The following is a 22,313-nucleotide window of genomic DNA, read 5'->3' on the forward strand; positions in this document are numbered from 1 at the left end:
GGAGAGAGCTGAAGGTAAAGTAGTGAGATATCAGTCTGATTAATGCTGGAATGTTATTCTAGGTCTTGGCAACACAGTATGAGTATACAGTTACACCACTCAACCTTTGAGGTTTATATAGGAGATGCTTGTGAGAAGAACATGAAAGGTAATGTTGGAGTAGGGAAGAGATGGTTTGAGACACTGAGGAATTGTAGAATATTTTGTGTTAATAGCTGATTAAAAGTAATGCAGGCATGAGAGTTCAAGCCAATTTAGGGTTTTTAGTGAAGAGCAGTGGTGTGATTTGAGGGGTTGGGCAGTAGCAAATTTGGCTGTTTTATTATAGCATTGATTCAGTTTTACTTTAAGGGAAGCGTGAGGATTAGTTAGACTAGGAGAAGAATATAGAAGGTATGGTAAGAGATAAGTGGTGGCAAAAGTTACTTTTTTTTAGAGTTGGTGAGGATTTTTTAAGCCCTATACAACATGCCCAAGTTTTGGTGGGTTTTTTTATGTTGTTTTTGATATGCAGGTCAAACTTAAGATTGTCATCAATTGTGCACCTAATTTCTTGGCGTGTGAAATAACATCAATTACAGTATTGCTAAGTGAAGTAATATTAAAGTTGGAGTTATCAAGGATTAGTTGTTTGGTAAAAATAATAGAAGTTTTTTTTTTTTTTTAAGATCGAGTTGAAGATGATTCTTGGTGAGCCAGGACTCAATGCAATTGAATGCCTCTTGAGTTATATTTTGAAGTTGGGTAAGATTGTTAGAGGAGCAGATTAAAGTCGAGTCATCAGCATATTGAATAAGGGTTGCTTATTTAGAGGAAGCATGAAGAAGATTAATAAAAAGGTTAAAGAGGAGTGGACCCAGAAGTGAGCCTTGTGGTACCCCAGTGATGACTGGTAAATAAGGAAAAAAATCGGAATTCCATTTAACTGATTGCTATCTGTTAGAGAACTGGTGCACAATTGTAAGGTAGTTTCAGTTAAGCCAAGAAAGGATATTTGGGATGAGAGACTGTATCAAAAGCTTTAGATAGATCCAAGCATAGAGATGAGACAAAGTTACTTATATCTCAAGCTTTGTTGACTGTGTCAGGGAAGGGTAATAGAGCAGTAGTAGTACTATGTGCAGTTCTGAATCCATGTTGGGTAGGAGAAAGCAGTTTATTGTCAATTAGGTATTGAAGAAATTGTTGTTCTTAAATTTTGGATAGAGGCAAAAGTATAGCAAAATGCCTGTAGTTTGTTATATCTATGGAAGTGCCACCTTTGTGGAGAGGAAGGATGAAGAACTTTTTCCACAGGGAGGACAAATAGGCTTCCTTAATAGATCTGTTAATGAGTATAGAAACTAGTTAGGCTATTGAGTCAGCTGCCATTTTTTAGATATTTGTTAGGAAGATTATCAGTAGAGGGGGGAACAAGGATTGAGTTTGCTCAATAGAGAATTAATAAACGATGTGGGGACTGGTTATAGGGAAAACTTGAAGAGGCAGCTAGTAGGAGGACGAGAGAAAGTAACAGGTGTGGCTGAGAAATTGTTAGTAATGGATGCTATGCTACTGATGAAATAAGAGTTAAACTGAGGTACTATATCAGAAGAGGTACCATCACTGGAGGGTTGTGGGGAAGAATTAATTAGAGTGTAAAATTTTATTGATTGATTGACATAATTTTGTGGACTAGTTTTATGTTGATCTTGTGGATTAAGTAGAATTGTTTTTATCTTTGTTCACTTGTTTCTGTACTAGGTTATGCAATTCTCTGAAATGTTGTTGATTTTCTTGTGTCTTCTATTTCTTATAGCATGTCCAGGCCTTATCCCTGTTTAGCATAAGGGATCTGGTATTGACAGAAAGCTAGGGAGAGAAATTAGTTTTGATTCTTTTCCTTCTGGGAGGAGCTAATCTGTTTAAAGTGTTTAGGAATATATAGTTGAATTTATTGATTGCTACGTCAATGGGTAAGTATTTAAGAAAAGACCAGCTTATAGTATTTAATATATCTGTAAAGGTCGGAGTTTTGAAAGTATGTTGTTTGCAAAGATGAGTGATAAATCTGGTTGTACAAGTAGTGTGTTGATTGCTAAGTTAATCTGGTAGTATTTCAAGTTACCTGGGTAGGAGAACAAAATCCAGTCTATAACAGAGCTAGTTTGGTTTGATGAGTTGGTATAGGTTGGGTGAGTTAAGAGTTGTGAAAAGCCAAAGAGTTTAATGCTATATGTAGGGAACTGAGAGTTACATTTCTGATAGTCGATGTTGACATCACCTGATGATATAGTTTCCACAGAAATATTGGTTGAGACCCAAGATAGGATATCTTCTAGAGTTGATAGATTGTTGCCTGGGGGTATGTACAAAGCAGTAATACAGATGAGTTTATGATTATTTAAGTTAAGATAAGAGATCAGTTCAGCTTTGCCAAAGGAAGGTACAGCATGACTATGAGGAGTGAGAGAGGAGGAGTTTGGATAGAGTATGGCTACACCACCTGCTGTTCTTCCGAGTCAGTCAGCTCTGAACATATTGAAAACTGGGGGAAGTACTTCAGAATCTTTAATGTGTGGTTTGAGCCAGGTTTCAGAGATTAACAGTATATCAGGGGAGTGTAGGGTAATCCAAACATGTAACTTGGTATTTGTTGCAAAGACTATTTTTATTTATAGAGAAAATTTTAAGCTTCTTGTGTGATGCTGGAGTTTGGGTTAGGGATGGGGAGGGTGTGAAATTGAGAGAATGTCACCAGAGTGTAGCAGAAATTTACAGAATATACAGGAAAAGTAGGATTTAATTTTGGACAATATTATCAGTATGTTTGATGTTAGATAAGTATAGTGCTGACTGATACTGATTAAATTTAAGAAAGAAAATACGGTCAGTGGGAACTAAATGAGGAATGATGGGTAATTTTTCTGCATTGTCTTGCTGCCTTTAGCTAATTCTGCATCTAATGCCATTTTTCTAGAGTTTCTGTGATTTAAAAAGCTTGTTTCTACCACTCTATCTATACAGTGTAAGAAGGAATCAGTATTGCAAACTAAACAAGGATATACATTTTGAGCCTCAAGAGCAGGAGCACACTCAAGCAAATCTGCAGTCTGCGCTACCACTCCATCTATACAGTGTAAGAAGGAATCAGTATTGCAAACTAAACAAGGATATACATTTTGAGCCTCAAGAGCAGGAGCACACTGAAGTAAATCTGCAGTCTGCGGCTACCACTCCATCTATACAGTGTAAGAAGGAATCAGTATTGCAAACTAAACAAGGATATACATTTTGAGCCTCAAGAGCAGGAGCACACTGAAGCAAATCTGCAGTCTGCGGCTACCACTCCATCTATACAGTGTAAGAAGGAATCAGTATTGCAAACTAAACAAGGATATACATTTTGAGCCTCAAGAGCAGGAGCACACTCAAGCAAATCTGCAGTCTGCGGCTACCACTCCATCTATACAGTGTAAGAAGGAATCAGTATTGCAAACTAAACAAGGATATACATTTTGAGCCTCAAGAGCAGGAGCACACTCAAGCAAATCTGCAGTCTGCGGCTACCACTCCATCTATACAGTGTAAGAAGGAATCAGTATTGCAAACTAAACAAGGATATACATTTTGAGCCTCAAGAGCAGGGTCAGTCCACCCAGGCATTCTACTTAGCACACTCAAGCAAATCTGCAGTCTGCGGCTACCACTCCATCTATACAGTGTAAGAAGGCATCAGTATTGCAAACTAAACAAGGATATACATTTTGAGCCTCAAGAGTAGGAGCACACTCAAGCAAATCTGCAGTCTGCGGCTACCACTCCATCTATACAGTGTAAGAAGGAATCCGTATTGCAGACTAAACAAGGATATACATTTTGAGCCTCAAGAGCAGGGTCAGTCCACCCAGGCATTCTACTTGTATGTTTTATGAGAGTGAAGCTATTACATTAGCAGTATTTCTTAGTAGTTCTCAGCTTGCTAATAAAACTGACTGTTCTAGCCTTGTGTCCCCCCCCCGATAGTACAATAATCCTAACTGTCCAATAGACAGTATATATTTAATTCACATCCCTGTGACTAAATTAAATTAACCATCAAGCAGCCCTCTCAGTTCCTTCTGCCTTAGTTTGTATCACTTGGAGGATCACCTGCTTATTTGCATCTCTATCATTGCTAATGTATCTCCCTACTCTAATCTGTGCACAAACTGGTTACTAATCAGCAAGTCAATGTAAAGACACACTCCCAACCTTAATAAACTTTGCTGTCTCTTCTCTCCTTCACTTTACAGGTAGTTTGAATTATTACTTACCCTCTCTGAGGCCTTCACTGATTTCCACTGATTGCCTCTCTGGTTTCTTTGCATTCCACCTGGTTTACACCCCTTGTGCTATCTCCCTCCCCCAATACAAAGTCTATATTAGAATCCTGCTGAGCATGGAGCCATCTTTAAATTTATAGTCTCCCACCAGGACACAAGTGCTTTCAGCAATTACATTCTGCTAGCCAGTAAGCCATTAGACCTCAGGAATGTGTTTTAAAAGTGTTCAGATTTGTAAAATAATACTTACTTTTTTCTCTTGCCTTGGTTGGCTCTGGCTCTGCCCGCTCGTCGCTAACGCTCGGGCTCTCTCCACTCCCCTGCCCCCTATTCCCTCCTGCCCCCACTACCTCTACATTTATAGTAATCATAGCCACACCCACAGCTCACCCTCACATCACCTCCACCAATCACAGCTCCTCAAGTCATATCACATTAAACCACACCAACTTGCTCCACACAAAATACTCCCAATCACTCTCATTCCCACTAGGCATTTTTGCAGCACCCACACTACTTCCCCATCCACATATAGTGCAACCCTATAATTCCTATTCAGACCCCCCCACCTAGAAACAACATAAACTTTATAACCATGACTATCACACAACTAAATCTAGTCTGTCTTCTCCTAATTCTTTACAACACCACAAGTTATCACTCTAGCAATATCCCTAAACTTAGTAGCACAACACTGCATTATGCACTGTCATACACAGACACCACACATTATAATAATATCTGCCCACACTTATTCAAGAACTACATAACGGACCAATTCAGAACTAAACACATATGCTCTCATTCCTACTCCAAAAAAACACAATACTTTCTCACACTCCTCACCAAACTCCAACATCTGTATAACCATTTTAACTCCAGGCTCACCATAAGTGGGGATATCCACCCCAACCCAGGCCCAAATCCATCCTGTCCAACACAAACTGCTCAAACACAAATGTCAGAACATAACACCCCCACTTTCTTCATCCCTGGGCAAATCAACAACAGCAGCAAAACCAACCATCTTTTAATGCTAAATATTAATATTAGAAGTATCAAAAATAAAATACCTGAACTCCAGGCCACAATAGCACACTACTCCCCAGACATAATTGCTTTAACAGAAACCTGGCTAAATAAAAACATAGCTAACTCAGAAGTTCTCCCTACCAGCTACAATATCATTAGACAAGACAGACCACTTCGTAAAGGGGGTGGAACTGCTTTACTCTACAAGTCCAACTTAACTGTCCGTCAATTACCAAACTCCTCCCCCTCCCCCAATAATTGGGACATACTTATCTCACAACTTCAACTTCACCCTAAAAGGTCATCACCACAATTGTGATCTATATTCCACCTGGTAATACACCTGCTAGCCTTGAAGACTTCTTATCCTGGTGTTCTTCCACATACTCACAAGAAACCCTTATTCTGGGGACTTCAACCTAGATTGGTTCACCTGTATATCAGAACCACCAAGTAATCTAATAAATCTCCATGGCTACCAGCAGCTAGTCCAAATTCCAACTAGGTGTGATAAAAAATCTAAAAGGGAATCCATCATTGACTGGGTCCTAACTAGCAACCCCACATTGTACCCTCACACAGGCAGTCTCCCAGACACCTTAAGTGACCACAACATAATATACTTTATACGTAGTAGAACAAGCATATGCAAAACCACTAACTATATATCCACTAGAAACAAAAAATTCTCTCCTGAGGTCCTCAACACTTTACTGTGTAACTGTGACTGGACCCCCCCCTAAAAACCCTCCCACTTGACCAGGCTGTAGCATATTTCAACAAAACATTTCTTCAACACCTAGACACTGTTGCTCCATTGCGCAAAATCAAGGTTAGAACCTCTACAAACCTCTGGCTCAGTAAAGAAACCAAACAAATCCTCAAGTCCAGAGACACTGCCTGGCGTTACTATCAAAAAAACAAAGAAATACAAAGCCTAACTAAGTACCAAGAACTGCGCAACCGTGCAAAAAAATGCATTAGGCTGGACAAAAAATCCTACTACACAACATTACAAACTAAATACCAACACAAACCGCAAAACTTTTGGCAAAATGTAAAACAGCTACTAAAATCCACCCAAAAGGCTACCCCCAAACCAACCACCCCTGACACTAAAGTTCCCATCGAAACACAATTCAACTCCCACTTTGTGAACTCTATTCTATCCTTGGTATCACAGGACAGTTCCTTCCTCACTATCCCCCCAACACAAATAACACTAATACAAGCTTTACCCTCAAAACAGTTTCCACCACTTCAATCAAAAGCATGCTCTCCAAACTAAAAACCTCATCAACAGCAGCCGACCTACTCACCAGCTATTTCTTGAAACTCACAGCAGATGCTATTGCTATCCCAGTCTCCACTCTCATAAACAGATCAATTGTTGAAAACTATGTGCCCAAACTCTGGAAAATATCCTATGTTACACCCATACATAAAGGCGGGACCTCCACTGAACTTAATAACTACAGACCCATTGCTTTACTCTCCCCCTGGCCAAAATCCTAGAAAAATGCATCCATACCCAGATGCTAAACTATCTCCCAGACAGCAACATCCTGTCACCTACTCAGCATGATTTCAGACCTGCCCATAGTACCACTACAGCCCTCCTCTGCTTCACAGACACAGTAAACAGTCTCAAAATGAAGGCCTACAAATGTCAACTCTTTTTGGATATGTCCAAAGCATTTGACACAGTCTCACACCAAATCCTACTAAACAAACTAAACCAATATCATCTATCTAATTCCACTCTTACCTGGTTCCAAAGCTACTTAACTGACAGGTACCAAGCTGTGAAATGGGAAAATTCTCTCTCTCCTCAGCTGCCCATAACTATAGGAGTCCCACAGGGTTCTATCTTAGGACCACTACTATTCACAGTCTTCACAAATGACCTCCACACCTCCACACAGCATGCATCTATAATTCAGTATGCAGATGACACTACCTTAATCTGTGATGCACAAAACATTCCCACCCTCCTGCAAACAACTCAACTAGCATTCTCTGACGTTGAAAACTACCTTACCAAAGCCCAACTTATCCTCAATCCAAAGAAAACTCAGCTTATGATTATAACCAGTTCTAACAAAAACACTGACAGTCAATTCACTATCTACTCCACAAATGCTACTCCAATTGCTCCAGTGGCACAGGCTAAGCTATTGGGAATAACCATAGACTCCCACCTAAAATTTGATAGTCATCTGAACTTGACTATTAAAAAAGTACATGCCAAACTGGGGTCACTCTACCATATCAAACAATTTTTTACCAACAACACAAGATCAGCCATTGCTCGCTCCCAACTTCTATCCACCCTACTCTATGTATCTCCCATTCTGACTAATCTCAACAAAACTGAACTAAGCAAAATGGAAGCTTGCTATAACAGAATTGCCCGCTTTGCTGCAAATTGTTCATATAGAACTCATCACTGTACTGCTTTGAGACAGCTCCACTGGCTTGAACTGCCCAACCTCCTAACCTACAATCAGCTCTGCCTCTGTCATTCTATCTATTACCTCCCCAATAAGTGTCCTGCCCTCAAAAACCTAGTACAACATCACTCAGCCAAAAGGCCTCTTAGATCATCAAGCAAACTACTACTAGAAGTCACCAACAGCTACAATAGCTTTGGAGATGCACTATATAGTAGTTTGGTGGCTAAAAATGGAACTCTGTCCCTACTAGCATTCAAAACACATCATCCAAAGCCTCCTTTAAAGACCTCAATCATGCAAAATCTCAAGCAAAGTTGGCAGTGCCATGATTGCTCCCCAGACTAGTGAAAGCAGATAACATATGCATACTAAATCTAGAGCAATTGATAATAGTTTTTCAATCTTACTCACAAACACTGGCTAATCTACAGTGTATGTACTGTACCTGTGTACTATGTATGTATTCTACCTACATTCCAAAATTCAGCTGTACACCACAAATCTATTACTTACCTTTATTTTTAAAATTAATATGTTTTTTGATTGTTCTCTCCACTGTAACTGTTTGTGCCGCATACCACTGTAAAAACATGTCTCTTGTAATTTGTGTGTATACTGATCATGTCTAAATAACTAAATGTGTCTGTAATTTTTCTTTGTGGAGCTTTTATCCCCGGGCCTCTGCTGAAAATGGGCCTTTTCGGCTCAGTCAGACACCCCCGGTTAACAAATGTAAAATAAAATAAATATTGCACTTATTTTACTGCCTGAACATTAACAAAGACGTTTTTGTTTTTAAATTACCTGTTTAGCTGTTGTCGGCTAAACACTCAAGTGTGATAGCCATTTCTGTGGATTTAAAGTGTTTTTTTGATTGTATCTGCTTTATTTTCTGAAAGGAAAACATGATAAAATAGGAAAGGAAGGAATAGAAGGGAAGAGAAGACAGCGAGTAGAGTCGGTTGTAGTAAATGAGTTTGGCAGAGGGCTAGAAAATGTTTGAGGAATAAGGAAGGTAGGCAGGTAAATCTGTGTCAAAGTGAACTAACGGTGAAGGAGTAGAGGAATGATTATGCAGTTATGTAGTAGAGTAAGTGTGTTGAAAGTTAGGGTGATTGGAGGGAGGGAGTGTAGCAGTTATAAATTAGTGAAGTAATAGTAAGTAAGCTAGTAGGGATAGAAGTAGGTGTATATGAAAGGAAAATGAGTGTAGTAAGTTGATAGGAAGGGTGTGAGATGATTGGCTGATTGTGAGGAGGAGGTGGGTGGAACAAATAAAGGAAGGGGGTGTAGTGTAGTGCATTACAGTGGTTAAACATAAATAGTACTTGCTGGGGTATTATTATCCCTTTAGAGCCTCCAAAGGGTATCTTTTCAGGTACCTCATAGCAGCATTTGCTTACAGTGGGGAGCAAGGGGAAAGGGAACAAGAAGATACCAGTAGCTGATGATCTGGGTGATGTAATATGAAATTGTCTTCAAAGTTTAGTGCCTTATGCATATGCATTTGGACACAACTAGGCATAAAAGTAAGCATGTGGGAGTGCCTGCAGAGGGATACCTGGCCTGTAGCCCCATGTCCAGAAGAAGTTGGTGATGTGGATGTCTTAGAGGAAGAGAATGTATTTTTTTCATATTTCTTTAAACACATTAATAAATAAGTGCTAAGAAAATAATTTCTTGCTTTTATGTAAAACATCAACTGTGCATGAATAAAAGTGATATCATACTATACATATAGGTTGTATTTACAGTTTCCATGATACAAAAAATTGTTAAAACTTTGGAGAAAAATATAATCCTGGGTTTGTATGTACTATAATATATTGCAGTACTGATGTAAAGACTGAAATCAGCAACTTTTATCAAATTAAAAAAAGTTTTTATTGATAACATTGCTGTTTGTACCTCTTTGTATCATTTACTGTTCTAAAGGTGTCTACATTTCTTTGGCTAATGCTTTTTAACATGACTTTTACTAGAAGTATGATGTTCTATGTCACAGATGTGTTAATGAGTTAAAGTTTTCTATGCATGTGACCAATCAACTTTTCTTAAAGTTTAAGTAAATTCAAATGTAACATCTTAGGTCATGGGAGTAATCAAGTACCTAGTATGATGTATTGTGATTGGTTTGGCAACTTGTCTGCATGTCACCTACTGGGAGAACCACCTATTTTCTGTGTTTAGAGGACTGATGGGCCTTTTTCTTTTAGCTCTGAATTTTAAAGTTTTCATTAGTCAGATAGCGGAGACCACCATGTGATGACACAGTTATAGCACCAGTAGAAAGTTTGTTTTAGAACCATCACAGTGCTTTTGTCTTTGCAGTCGAGTTCTTGCTAAATTTATGTTTACTTTTTAAGAGGCACTATAATTATTAAATAAACTCATTCTTGAACTTGTGATAAATACAGTTTTGTTACTATTTTAAAAGGAAAACTGGAAATAAGTCAAGGGAAAAGAAGCTCAGTAGTTCGTGTCTGTGTGAGAGACTTTTGATTTAGGTTGGGGTCTGTGATGATGACACAGCTTTGCATATATTTCATCCTCACTTACAGTGGAACTAGTTGCAAAGTAAACCAAATTTTTTTTTTTTCGTTTTCTTCCTGATGATCATATTTTTGTTTTCAGGTTTTATCAGTCCGTCAAACTGCTGTACTCCTTCGGGATATTCATCACATATGCACTGCAGTTCTATGTTCCAGCTGAAATTCTGATTCCTTTTGTTGTGTCGCGGGTACCTGAGCGCTGGACTCTGTGTGTAGATCTGGCCACCCGAGCTGCAATGGTGTGCATCACATGTAAGTTTTATGTGCTTTTTCAACCTTGTGGATATGTTTCAGTTAGGGATGTTATTACTACTGCCAGCAGAACAGTACTGAACTAAATGTTCCAACCTTTTACTACTACATTTGGCTGCTTTTGGTTTATTTTACATAAAAGTAAATGGAAACGTTTAAGTAATGGGTTTATCTATTAGTAGTATTATCTACTATTTTCTGTGACTGTAAAACAATGCTGTTGAGTTTTTCAGTCTGTTACAGTGTAATGGACTAATAACGGCTAGCGTATGCAGACTGGAAATGCACATTTTGTTGTCCATCTTCAGCAATTTCTTATGTTGCAAGTTAGACACATTATGTATTTGTTTTGTTTTAAGAACTGAGAATGTTCCTACAGGACAGAGCACTTGAAGGCTTTGGAAATAAGGTTCAGCTTCATAAACTGCTTGTTTGTAAGCAGTGTAGAATCAGTGAATAGAGTGCGGTAATTAAAAGAACACAAGAGAAACTCAAAATTAAACAGCAGCAAACCAAATAAAGTAATCAGTGTTAATAATGTCCATTTTCCATAATGATAATCAGAAACATTGAGGTGGAAATGTATCTTCCAGTGAAAATTGTGTTAATGCTTGTTGAATATGAGTTTTTAGAAAAGAATTACAATGCATTAAAGATACAAGTGGCTCCTGTAACAGTTCTGTACATCAATGCATATGGAAAAAAGCTAAGTCAGCTAAGCTTTTCATACTTACCATTCAGTATTGTCCCGGCCCCCTTTAAAATAAACCACACCAAACACATAAAGCCATTTGAAGACCTTTATTGAATATTATTAGATAATAAACTTTACTCACACAGAAACAGCAACAATTATCTTCATCGATAATGATCTCAGGGCAGCGTACCTACTCACCCTGGAAGATTATACCTCAGGGAAGCATACCTACTCACCCTGTTACCTCCTGCACCAGGGCAGCATACCTACTCACCCACCACACTTAAATAGGTGGTGTACCTGCTCACCTCCTGACAAACCAACCATTAACAACTAAATTCTCCTTTATTCAAATACCATCCAGCAGCTCACTTACTCCCCCATACAGTGCAGGACTGCCTTCCTTAGAGGGGGAACAGAAGAGGACAGTCCTGTCTCCCACCAGCCTGATCCCCAGGCTGTTTACCCTCCTAAACCCTAGCCTCAACCATACCCTCTAAAAACAACTTCAAGTGAAGATTAAACAGATCCAACCCCACCTACTGCAAATGCACCCCATCCGTTCGATACCAGACATCCATCCTCCCCATCCCCCAAATCTCTATGTTCAATAGTATGCATTCCCAAAATTCATAATTGCCTAGCCAATCTCTGGTTAATAAACCTTCTGACCCTTTCAAACGACCTATAACTATAAGCATTCCTCCAACACAAAGAGGAACCAACTGTGACCAAACAATATCCATAGCCGCGTACAATGTCTGCAATCTCAACAAATCCTATAGAATAATATCTACTAATCGCTTCTTAGAAAGAATTCCAAGATAATTGCCTCCCAAATGAATCACTGATATGCGAGGACAACCCACCTTCAATTTAACCTGTGCAAATTGATGCAGCAACCTATCCCACCTAAGACCCCTATCTCCATGCCAAGTCACTGACCATCCTAAATGGGATAAACCCAAATTTTTCCCATCTTCCCTGACTAACGCACACTTCTCCACCCAGTGGATATACGAGTGCCCCAAGATGACAATCTGCTTCCCTGCGCCTCCATCTTGAGACGTACTGGGAGCTGATGCCTCCACTGCAACTGCCTGCTTCGCTTTCCTCTGCCTTTTCCCCTGGGACATCACCTCTTCTGACCTGGAGCCTGCTCCTGTTCCGTTACCGCCTCGGACGTCGCCACCTCCTGAAATAATTCCTCAGCCTGGGCCAAAATAGCTTGCCACCGCTGACGTAGTCCCGGTAAGTTAGCCATAGGTCATCTGGATGTGAGCTAGCTGCTACTCCACCACCAACTCACGTCAAAATGTGCCTAATTCCTCTAAGCCCTACCGTTTAAACCTGCTCTAAGTCCCTCCCTCCCCTACATCACTTCCCCTAAGCTCCCCTTTTCTTTAACCTTTTATCAACTACACCCAAAGTCTACAATCTAACCTACCTACCAAAACACTCAAACCATTAACTTCCTACAGCTATACCCACCCCTTACTACCTGAACCTGGGACCAGGAAAACTTAGTTTGTCCCAAACTTCATTTATCAGAACAGTGGCGGATTTAGGCATGGGCACAGGGGCGCGCGCCACCCCCTTTTAAAATGTGGGGGGTTTTTTTGAAAATCGGAAAAAAATACCACCAAAATGATCCATTTTCCGGTTTCGACTTATATTTTTTTTTATTGCACTATGAAAAAGAAAATCCACTATCAGTGCGTTTTCCATTTCATAGTGCAGTAAACAATATAAGTTGAAACCCAAAAATGTAAAGTACATTTGGTGGTATATTTTTCAGATTCAGCTTCTGAAGGTGCATCTTTTCTTTGCAAAGAATTGTATGCTGTAACCAAACGTGTCTAATACATCTGGAGATGCAATTGGAGTTTGCTGTCATCATGTGATATTTTCTAACGATTCTCCTCCAGCAGCATCTCCCTAGTTGAATTAGGCGCGTTGGTGGGTGCGAGCATTGGGTGACACGTTTTAATAAATAGTTTACTTAACCTTTTATTATTCATTTAATTTTAAACGAGTCTGACTTTGCAGTGTGTGCAGAGACCTGCTCTTCCAGTGTGAGTGAGTCACAATTGTCCGCAATGAGGTATTTTTTTTTTTTTTTTTTAATTGAAGAACTTTTGAAGTAGGGGTTTTCAAGGCACTAACGCAGTAAAATTGAGAGAAAGTACCGCATTTGGCCTGCTGTTGAAAGGACAGGCAGGATTAATCTGTAGTACTTGACTCATCTCTCATGACCCACACAGGTACATATGTATTGTATAACACTAGTTAAATGGGCCGCATTTGGAATGGCTATGCAGACTTGCATCGTATTCAGTGGCTGGATTTAAAGCCACGAGCACTTGACAAGCTGCTTAGCTTACAGGGGTGGGGAATGCAGTTTTACTTTGACATAAAATGCCAGAGTGGTAAGATTGGAATTATTTATTCTGGACCACTCCTCTAGGCTGCCTGAGAAACTTGGGGGGAGGGGGTGATTCTAAACGTTTTAGGGAAGTAGCTGGTGAAGAAAAGGCGTCAAAATACAGTACACACAAATATTTTCACTGTAGTAGTGTAATATAAGTAAAATAAAACCAACAAAAGACTCAGTTATGGTGACCCACTGTCTTGGTGCAAAGTGAATGAGTTGAATATTCTTTATTTTAGCTTAGATTTGTTTTGCCTTGCAATGCGAACCAATTCATGTTTTAATGTATTTGGGGTGCTTAAAAAGAATTATGGCACATATATATAAATCATATAAGCTACGCGCTTAGTACCTGAACTCAGTAGGGATTGTGACTCACAGTCAAGTGGTACAAGAACATGTAAACACCTGGACAAGGCACACCCTTAGTATGCACCAAAACAGCATGATCATTTGTACACAACACTGGTGACAGGGTTTGAGAGCTCAAACCAGTCTTTTGTTTGTAAGGGTTTATTTAGGCTGAGGTCAGAGACTGTATTGGAGATGTGTGCTCCAGTTTTAACTGCTCTTTCACATGTTTAAGAGGTAACTATTATAAAATGTTTAATTTCTGAGGCGTCCTGTCTGTCCTGTGTAGAAGCACAACTCCCCTCCTCCCTTGGCCATGTCCCCTGTTCAAGCTTGCACTTGATTAGCCCGCAGCTGCCCTCGTTCCTTCTGTGCTCTCTCCCTCCCTCTTAGAAGCCTGCAGTCAACTCAGCAAGAAAACTGAGGTTTCACACTTTCACTGTTTGAGCCACTAAGTCAGTGTTCAGTTCCGGACAGCCCTGTGACAGAGAGGAAACTCTGTGAGCAAGAGAATCCCATCAGCAGGCAGGACATCTTCACAGCCCATGGCAGGCACTACGAAAGGCAGGGAAGCCGCTTTCACTGTCTCAGCCATTTGGCTTCATTGTATTAGCAATAGTGCAATGCAGTGGATGAGTGTTACTCTGTTGTAATTCAAATGTCTGTCTCTCTGCGAGCATGTATTTTGCGGACACTATACCTCTCAACCTCGTAGTGCAAGAAATCTGAACAAAGCCTAAAATAATGGTGGGACAAAAGCCCAAACAATATGGACAGATTTTTAATATTACTCCTATCAACTTAGAAAGTTGCTAGTATAACAGGATTTGTGTTAACATGCATTTTCTGAAGGATATGAAGTCTGAAACTCAAATGTGTGTCATTATCTAGGGACATGAATCCTCGGTGATTTGTCAGAAAACCTTAGGAGGAACAGACCAAAATATGAGTCAAAAGTCAGGACATTCTGCAGAAATTTGGATAGTTGAGGGTTATGGTGTGCAGGGAAAAAACCTATTTGCACTTTCTTGAATTTGAATAAATTACAATTATGCATTGCATTCTGAGTATGCACATAAGCTGCTTTTTCACATTCTAATTCCATGACATGGGCTAAATAGTCATGGCAACATGGTATAACAGGATGCTGGAAATAACATTCCCATCTAGTTATTTTGTTAGTTTGTGTTTCTTTTCATATGTCCTCACTGTTCTACATTGGCCGGGTCTGTGTCCAAGATATGTAAAACTGAATCTGTTCTAAATCATATTAAGTCATCAACTGTATGTTGGTCTTTCCCATGTAATACCTGCAGTAACACTGCTGACATTCAGGGGGAGCTCCTCACTTCAAACGCAGGGACGCTTGACTTCAACAGGCAGCACCATTGCTTTGGAAGGTACACACTGGCATTCAGGAACAGTGTATGTTTTCAAAACATTATGATGTAACAAAGAGAAATTACTTTGTAGAACTGGAAGTAGGCATTCGCAATTACTCATTGGATAACTTGTGTTGAGGAATGGTAAACAACAAATGCGGTACTGAGCATAATGTAAGAACTTAAAAAGTATACCAATTGTGAATGATTTGAAATCCAAATTTTTGAGTCAAAGATTGCTCAGGATATATTTAAATCTATACTATACCCCCCAAAATAGTTTTACTGAAGTTTTAAATTAAAAATCAGTTGTATACTTTGTGGAACTCTGTTAAGAAAAGAATAACTGGAGGTATTTGAGTGAATTAAATAGATCCCACGTTAGAGTTCCTAAGCAGCACACATTATGACTTTAGCAGTTTATCCATCTGGGAGGTTCCTGCATCCCTTCACAAGTCACATTTTACCTTTTAAGTAAGAATGCTTCCTGTGTACATCTCTTCAACTCCAGCATTCACCTTATCCCATCCTGTCTTTCCCAGAACTGCCTTGTACTGTTGTAGAGGGGCTTACACTTTTTTGAACAGATAAAACTTTTTATTTCATTCCTTTTCACTCATTTAATAATATAGCCAGACCTCAGTCTATCTACTCCTTACATTTCTTCTCCCTATACATTACCTTTTTGTTTGTCTCTCCATCTCTGAAACCTCCCCTTACAGCTCCCTGTAAATTCTCCTGTCACCATTGCCCTTCTTTCACAAAGAGACACAGCCATTCCTCATATGATATTACAAGTTTCCCAGAGCTGCCCACTCTGCAGGTGACAGGAGATATAATCTTTACTCTCCATAACTGAATCAGTTAGGATAAATGACCCTTCTCACATTTACACTTGCAGTGTTACCTTTCCAGCTTTGCACTATCAAGTTTTTCACCCACCCAATCAAGTGTGTGACCTCTAGTGCCTCCTTTCTGCTTCAAGCCTCACTAACTTTCTCTGTTTGGGATCAAAGAACCACCCCTTTTCTGAGTACATATTCCTCACAGGCCATTTATCATATTTTCCCATCCATTCCTATAGTCTCCATATCACTCAGAATTACCATCACAGACAACAGTCATAAGCAACATCTCTTGCAAACTGAGACTTGGTAATCACTATTATTTTAACCTAGCTGGTGACAGTTTTGTGACAAATACATACCTCTGCATCAAACTCCAGTTTTGCCTTCCTAATTCGTCTACATACCCTCCATATTGTCTTCCCAAACCCCTCATCTGCCCACTCTTCATTCCTTTTCCCACTCCTTGCTGTCTTTCCTCCAAGACTGCCTTAATTGCTCCGTCACCAGACTACTCTTCTTATTCAAAGTTTTCTTAATGTTCCTTCACCTCCCTTCTTTCCCTATCTTTGTTCTCTCCATCCACCTTCCACTACTCACCTCCACTAGAGTCTTTAACTCTCATATGCCAGTCATACCCCCTGTGGAAGCCCAAATGCAGCTATTGCAGACAGCACTTTCCATAGCAAATGTGAATAACAATCCCTTAGAGATTAGTATAGTATCCTTACCACATACATTGCCAAGTTATACTATTTTTGATGAAAAGTATGGATACTTGTGCATTTAATTTTGTTTATTAGGAAGGCCTCTAAAAATTTTCATGAAGCTGTAATCTCCTGTCATGACATCATGAAATACTGAACCTACAATACGTCACTACCTAAGTCAGTATATAGCCACTGCATTTCCATTAAAACTGCAACAAAAGGAAAGGCTTACATTCTAGTGAAACAAGTTGTAAGCTGTGAACCTCACAATGAACACCCTACATTAAAGATTAATATATGTGATTATATAGTCATACCCACATAACACAGATGGCCAGAATCTGAAAAGTTTGAGGAATCTGGCACATTACGCTGACAGCAGTGGAAATGTTGAGAATAACTATAGAGAACTCAGAATCTCCCAGTGCACAATGGAATATCTCAGCAGTAATGGTGTATTATACATCACGTTTAGGTGCTCCATAAGTAATGAAAAATCACTGTCAAAGCATGATGTACATTAACAAAGTTACGGAAAGAATCTCACAATCTAAGCAGCTTAACCTTCATAGGTACATATCTGTAACAGAATCTTACCAGTACATTTACAGACAGCTATGGAATATCTCCGTAAGTCCATTGTTAATAAAATATGCTAGCTATCACTTGTGGAATCTGCAAATTTTCTAATAAAAAAATGAATAAAGCTGAAGGGCAACCATGGTCACCTCGGCACAGCTAACATTGACTAACTATGACTGCAGGACGTGTGAGCAAACACACACACCCAAGGAAATTGGGACATAGAAAAGCGGATGAGGGGTATGGATGTGGATGAAGAAGAAGGAGACACAAGAGGTATATTGGAATAAGAAAATCTTAGGGAAAGTCATAGGGGCATGGGCATTTTTTTATGGTGAGAATAGGCCCCATTTTTTATTTTTTAAGAATAGAAGGAAAGGTAAGGACAGGGAAAAAGAGGAAGAGAAGGTCAGCACAGCAGGAATACCTACAGAACAAATATCATAACAGATGACAGACAAAGGTTGGAAAACAACAGTAAGGGCAGTTAAGTTACACAGACCGCCACTGCACAACATGGACAGTGGAAAGTCATCAAGCAGAGTGGAGATGCATACCATCCATGGTGAATTACACAAAAACATATCTGTGTGTGTTTGTGAATTGTCAGTGCCAGAGATTTAGCAAAGGCTGGACAGTTTTCATAAAGTTTCAGTAGCGTGCACAGCTCTTCCCTTCAGAAGAGAAAGGAAGTCCAAGTATTACTCTGGGACTGCTCTCAGAAACTGGTGAAAAGACTTTTACTTAATTGAACTTCACTGTTTCCACATAAATCATTATTTAATTAAAAAAAAAGTTAAATAAATATTTCGCTGTGGCTATTTTCACCTTCAGTGGGACCCATTCCTAGTTCATAACGGTGCATACCCGCTGTGGCATGTAAGGAGAATGTGACTCGGTATGGGGAACCAACCATCTTTTCCAGGCATGCATTGAAAGTATTATACTATCCGTACATGTACTGTATGCTGCACAGGAATTACCTGCTTTTACTACCACATCCACAACAAAATTACGTGCATCTGAATGTATATTGCTGTCCTTCCATACGATATCAGAGATTTGGTGCTATGGTGATAAGCTAATAATGTGGGTTTTCTCATTTTGGTAATAGCTGTCTCTGAATTGCATTTTTTCTCAGTTCTAAAAGCTAGCTACAGTAGGCAATTTACTTGAGCAGCAAGATCTTTTCTGAATTCTTAGAGACTGTTTGCTAATGATAAACTTTACATGTGTTGTAAATGCAGTGCTTAGGCACTTTATTTCTGTGCATCAGAAAAATACCCATAAATTTAGATGTAATGTCATCTTCATTTAGAATACTAATAATAATTAAAAAAAAAACAAAAAACAAACAAAAAATCATAAACATCTTTCATCATAAAATTTAACATTGTAATAACTTTTGAAATGAATTTTGTCACACTCCTAAAGGATTTGTTGTTATAGGTAATGAATAGTTGTCTTTAAATATGTCATTGCTGATACTTTGTTTTATCATATTATTTATTGAAGTCTGAAGTCTGAAATGTTATCAGTCACATCTCTTAATTTTAATTAAAAGTGTATGTTAGGAATTGCAGTACTTAAAAAATCTTCCCTGAAGGCATCCATTTGAGGCACCAGAAAAATTTTTTTTTTTGTTTTGTTTTTTTACACTGGATTAATACGAGAAATGTCACTTGACGGTAATGGAAGGTTTATATATGCTTGTGAGTACGTAAGATGAAGGGGATTTCTGGCACAGCATGAAGAAAGAAAAGTAAACATGATTTGCAGCTAAATAGCTTTGATATCTGTAGGACACTAGAATAAGCTTGCTGTTTCATGTTTATATCTGTGCCTTTGCAGGCTAAGTTGTATTACAGAAAGGGAAATGTAAGATCTACTCTGTGGGATAGTGCAGTGTATTTTGTAGCGGTGGTTAAAAATGAGTTCCAGAATTTAGAAAAGAAACTGAGAGCAGGCAGCAACATTATACTAGTATTTTGTTTTGTATGCATTCAGCTGGCATCTGTTGGTAGAAGAAAGGTACCTGGTGGTGAGTACCAGCTGTGGATACTTTGGCTCAATTAGCCATTGCTTTTTACAAGATATTTTTCACACAGTATTTATCATCTATCCCCTTATAAGGAGACAATTCAGCACATAATTTGAATATTATGAATAAAGAATTATTTTCCAACCTGTAGTATGCATTTTGTTACAAATCTGCGGTGGTGCAGCGGTAGCGTTGTTGCATCACAGCAAGAGGTTCTCCTGTTCGATTCTTGGCTGGAGTGCGGGGAGTGCCTTCTGTGTAGAGTCTGCATGTCCTCCCCACGGTCGAGTGGTGTTCCAAAAGACATGCATGAATATGTGTGCCTTTGTTGAAGGTTGGGCGTCGAGCTGGCAACTCAGCACCGTAAAAATATACTGCCAATCATTAGCGGACCGGAGTTCCTCTGTGGCGACCCCTAACCAGGAAAAAGTCAAAAGACAAACAACAAGTATGCATTTTGTTACAGTGTTTACTTGCAGTGATAGTCCATCAGTACAGTGGCCATTTTGCTTTTGATGTTGGTGGTTTAGTTGCTTCATTTCATTTGAGAGTTAGTAGAGCAGTAAAGAATGAAGCTCAAAAGCCTTATGGGATACTTGCTTATGAAAACTGCAAGTTTGCTTGCCCAGTTGCTGAGCTTGGTACATATTGGTGAGTCATACCTTAGGCTACATTTCAGGTATAAAAAAGACAGCTGGTATGGTGGTTAGCCATGTGATATGGACAGCATTCCATCTGCATGGCAATTATAGCAATCTGAAAAAGGAAAATGTATCCCCTGAGGAGTTGTACTTGTTAAATTGTATAATTACTTCATATGTCATTCCAGAGGACATTGGAATGCATTTAATGTGTTTTACAGCTCAGTCTGTTACCAGTCTTATCATGAAATGTATCAAATCCCATAATGCTTGAAAAAATATACAAGTTTTTAGGCACAAGAATGGGTAGTTGTTGGGAGCAGTAGGTTTGTCATCTTTGGAATATGTATTTCAAAATAGTAAATATTTGAACTGTAAGACATAAGTGGCATATGGAAATGATATGGGTATAATATATAATCTACCTACTGTGCTTTATACCAGAACACTTATTTCATAATTGTATTGAACAAATGCAGAAATGTCTCTGTTACAAAATTCTGTAATCCTGCTAATAGAAGTATCAGCTACTGTGAGGCCTCTAAATTTGGTAAAATGCTTTAAAAGAGCTGTGGAAATGTGCAGTAGACTTATACACAAGTTTATGTGTTGTCCTTCAATTCATATTTGGGATTAGTGTACAAAAGTAGCTTTTCCTTTACTTATGAGAAACATTTTATAGGAAAGCAGCTTCTGAGGCACTTTTCTACTGCTTGTCTTTTAAATGGTAGTTTCCACAGTGAGGTATAAAGTGAGGTTCTATAATCTTCTTACCCCCATTCCCAACAGCTCACAGCGTCCCTTGTTTTCTAACAAGTAAAACTCATAATTCAGAAATAATTATGTATCTATTTGCCTGATGCTACTTATTAAAGATGCACTCCAACTCTTTTTCGGCCATATTGACATTCCATTGTTTCTGTTTTATGCTCATGTTAAATCTTCGCTCTCAGCTGTATACAAGCCAAATTAACCATAAATCCTTTGTTCCATCCACTTGTGTTTTCATCGCCTATAGTTTACCTTCTTACATTATACAGCTTTATAAATGTCACTTTCCCTTCATTTGCAAACTGTTCTCTGTTGTCTTCTCATTCCTCCTGCCTTAAGACCTTACACTGTGCCTTAAAGGCACAGCCTCTTTTTTTGCTATCTAAATGTTTCAGAATTTGTTTGAACAAAGTTCATTCCTTCCTACTGATTCTAATATCTTATAAATAGATTATTCAGAACTACTCCCTAATATTATTATTTTAGGTCTTTCATTCAAAACTAGACCATTCTTTAGATCATTTAATAACTTATACCACAAATTTACAACAGCACAAAACAAATCATACAAGTCCAATTGCAAGCACTGCAGTAAACTGTACAACTTCGGGGCCTTTCTCTTTAAAAGTTGTGTCAGTATAAAACCTGCCACAATTTAAACAAAAGAGTGAACCTTCTCTCAGCTTGACTAAACCAACACATTCCTTAAATCCCTGCTGCAAGCAAACCCTTCCTCAAACATCCTGATCCCATTTCCACTTGTACACTACTCACAATACGATATTTTCAGAACTGGGCATCCAGGTCTAAGAATAGGTGGTGTGTCATGCCTCTAATCACATAGCATTGTCAATGCCTTCTACTTGACTGGGCAAAACAGGACATCAGTGACTCCAGACTAATTGTTCTTGCAAGTTTTATTGAATAACATAATCAAACTCCAGCTTGCTACAGCCTGTACATACCATCCAACATCTAGCTCCATCCCTGAAGCAGAGAAGCACAACAAACAAACTGGTAAAATGACAAAAAACACCAAACTGCTAGAAGTTCCCACAAAGAATATGATTTCTCCAGTTAAAATGCCGTTTTATTCCAACTTTCATAAGATATGCACTTTCGTTCTACCAACAGTAAAACTTCATTATATGCATCCTCCTTTAAAAAGACCTCTTAAATAGTACCTAAAATCCAACGATCTTCAATTTAATTTAAAGACACAGTACCAGAATACCTTTCTTAACTGTAAAACAGTAAAAACTTTAA

The 22,313-nt window shown here is 38.8% G+C and overlaps 1 protein-coding gene across 6 annotated transcripts in view; it reads left to right on the forward strand.

Annotated features, from left to right (window-relative positions):
• LOC122799976 (proton-coupled amino acid transporter 1-like) overlaps positions 1 to 22,313 on the forward strand; it is a 1,348,908-nt gene that overhangs the window by 956,533 nt on the left and 370,062 nt on the right. For all 6 annotated transcript variants that reach the window (XM_044069408.1, XM_044069412.1, XM_044069406.1 and 3 more), the window contains one exon: positions 10,427 to 10,596. In XM_044069408.1, coding sequence (XP_043925343.1) covers positions 10,427 to 10,596 — 170 coding nt within the window. The remainder of the gene's footprint in view (positions 1 to 10,426; positions 10,597 to 22,313) is intronic.

Source organism: Protopterus annectens, chromosome 4.part0 (genome assembly GCF_019279795.1).
Source record: "Protopterus annectens isolate FY-2018-M chromosome 4.part0, PAN1.0, whole genome shotgun sequence".
NCBI classification, from domain to species: Eukaryota; Metazoa; Chordata; order Ceratodontiformes; family Protopteridae; genus Protopterus; species Protopterus annectens.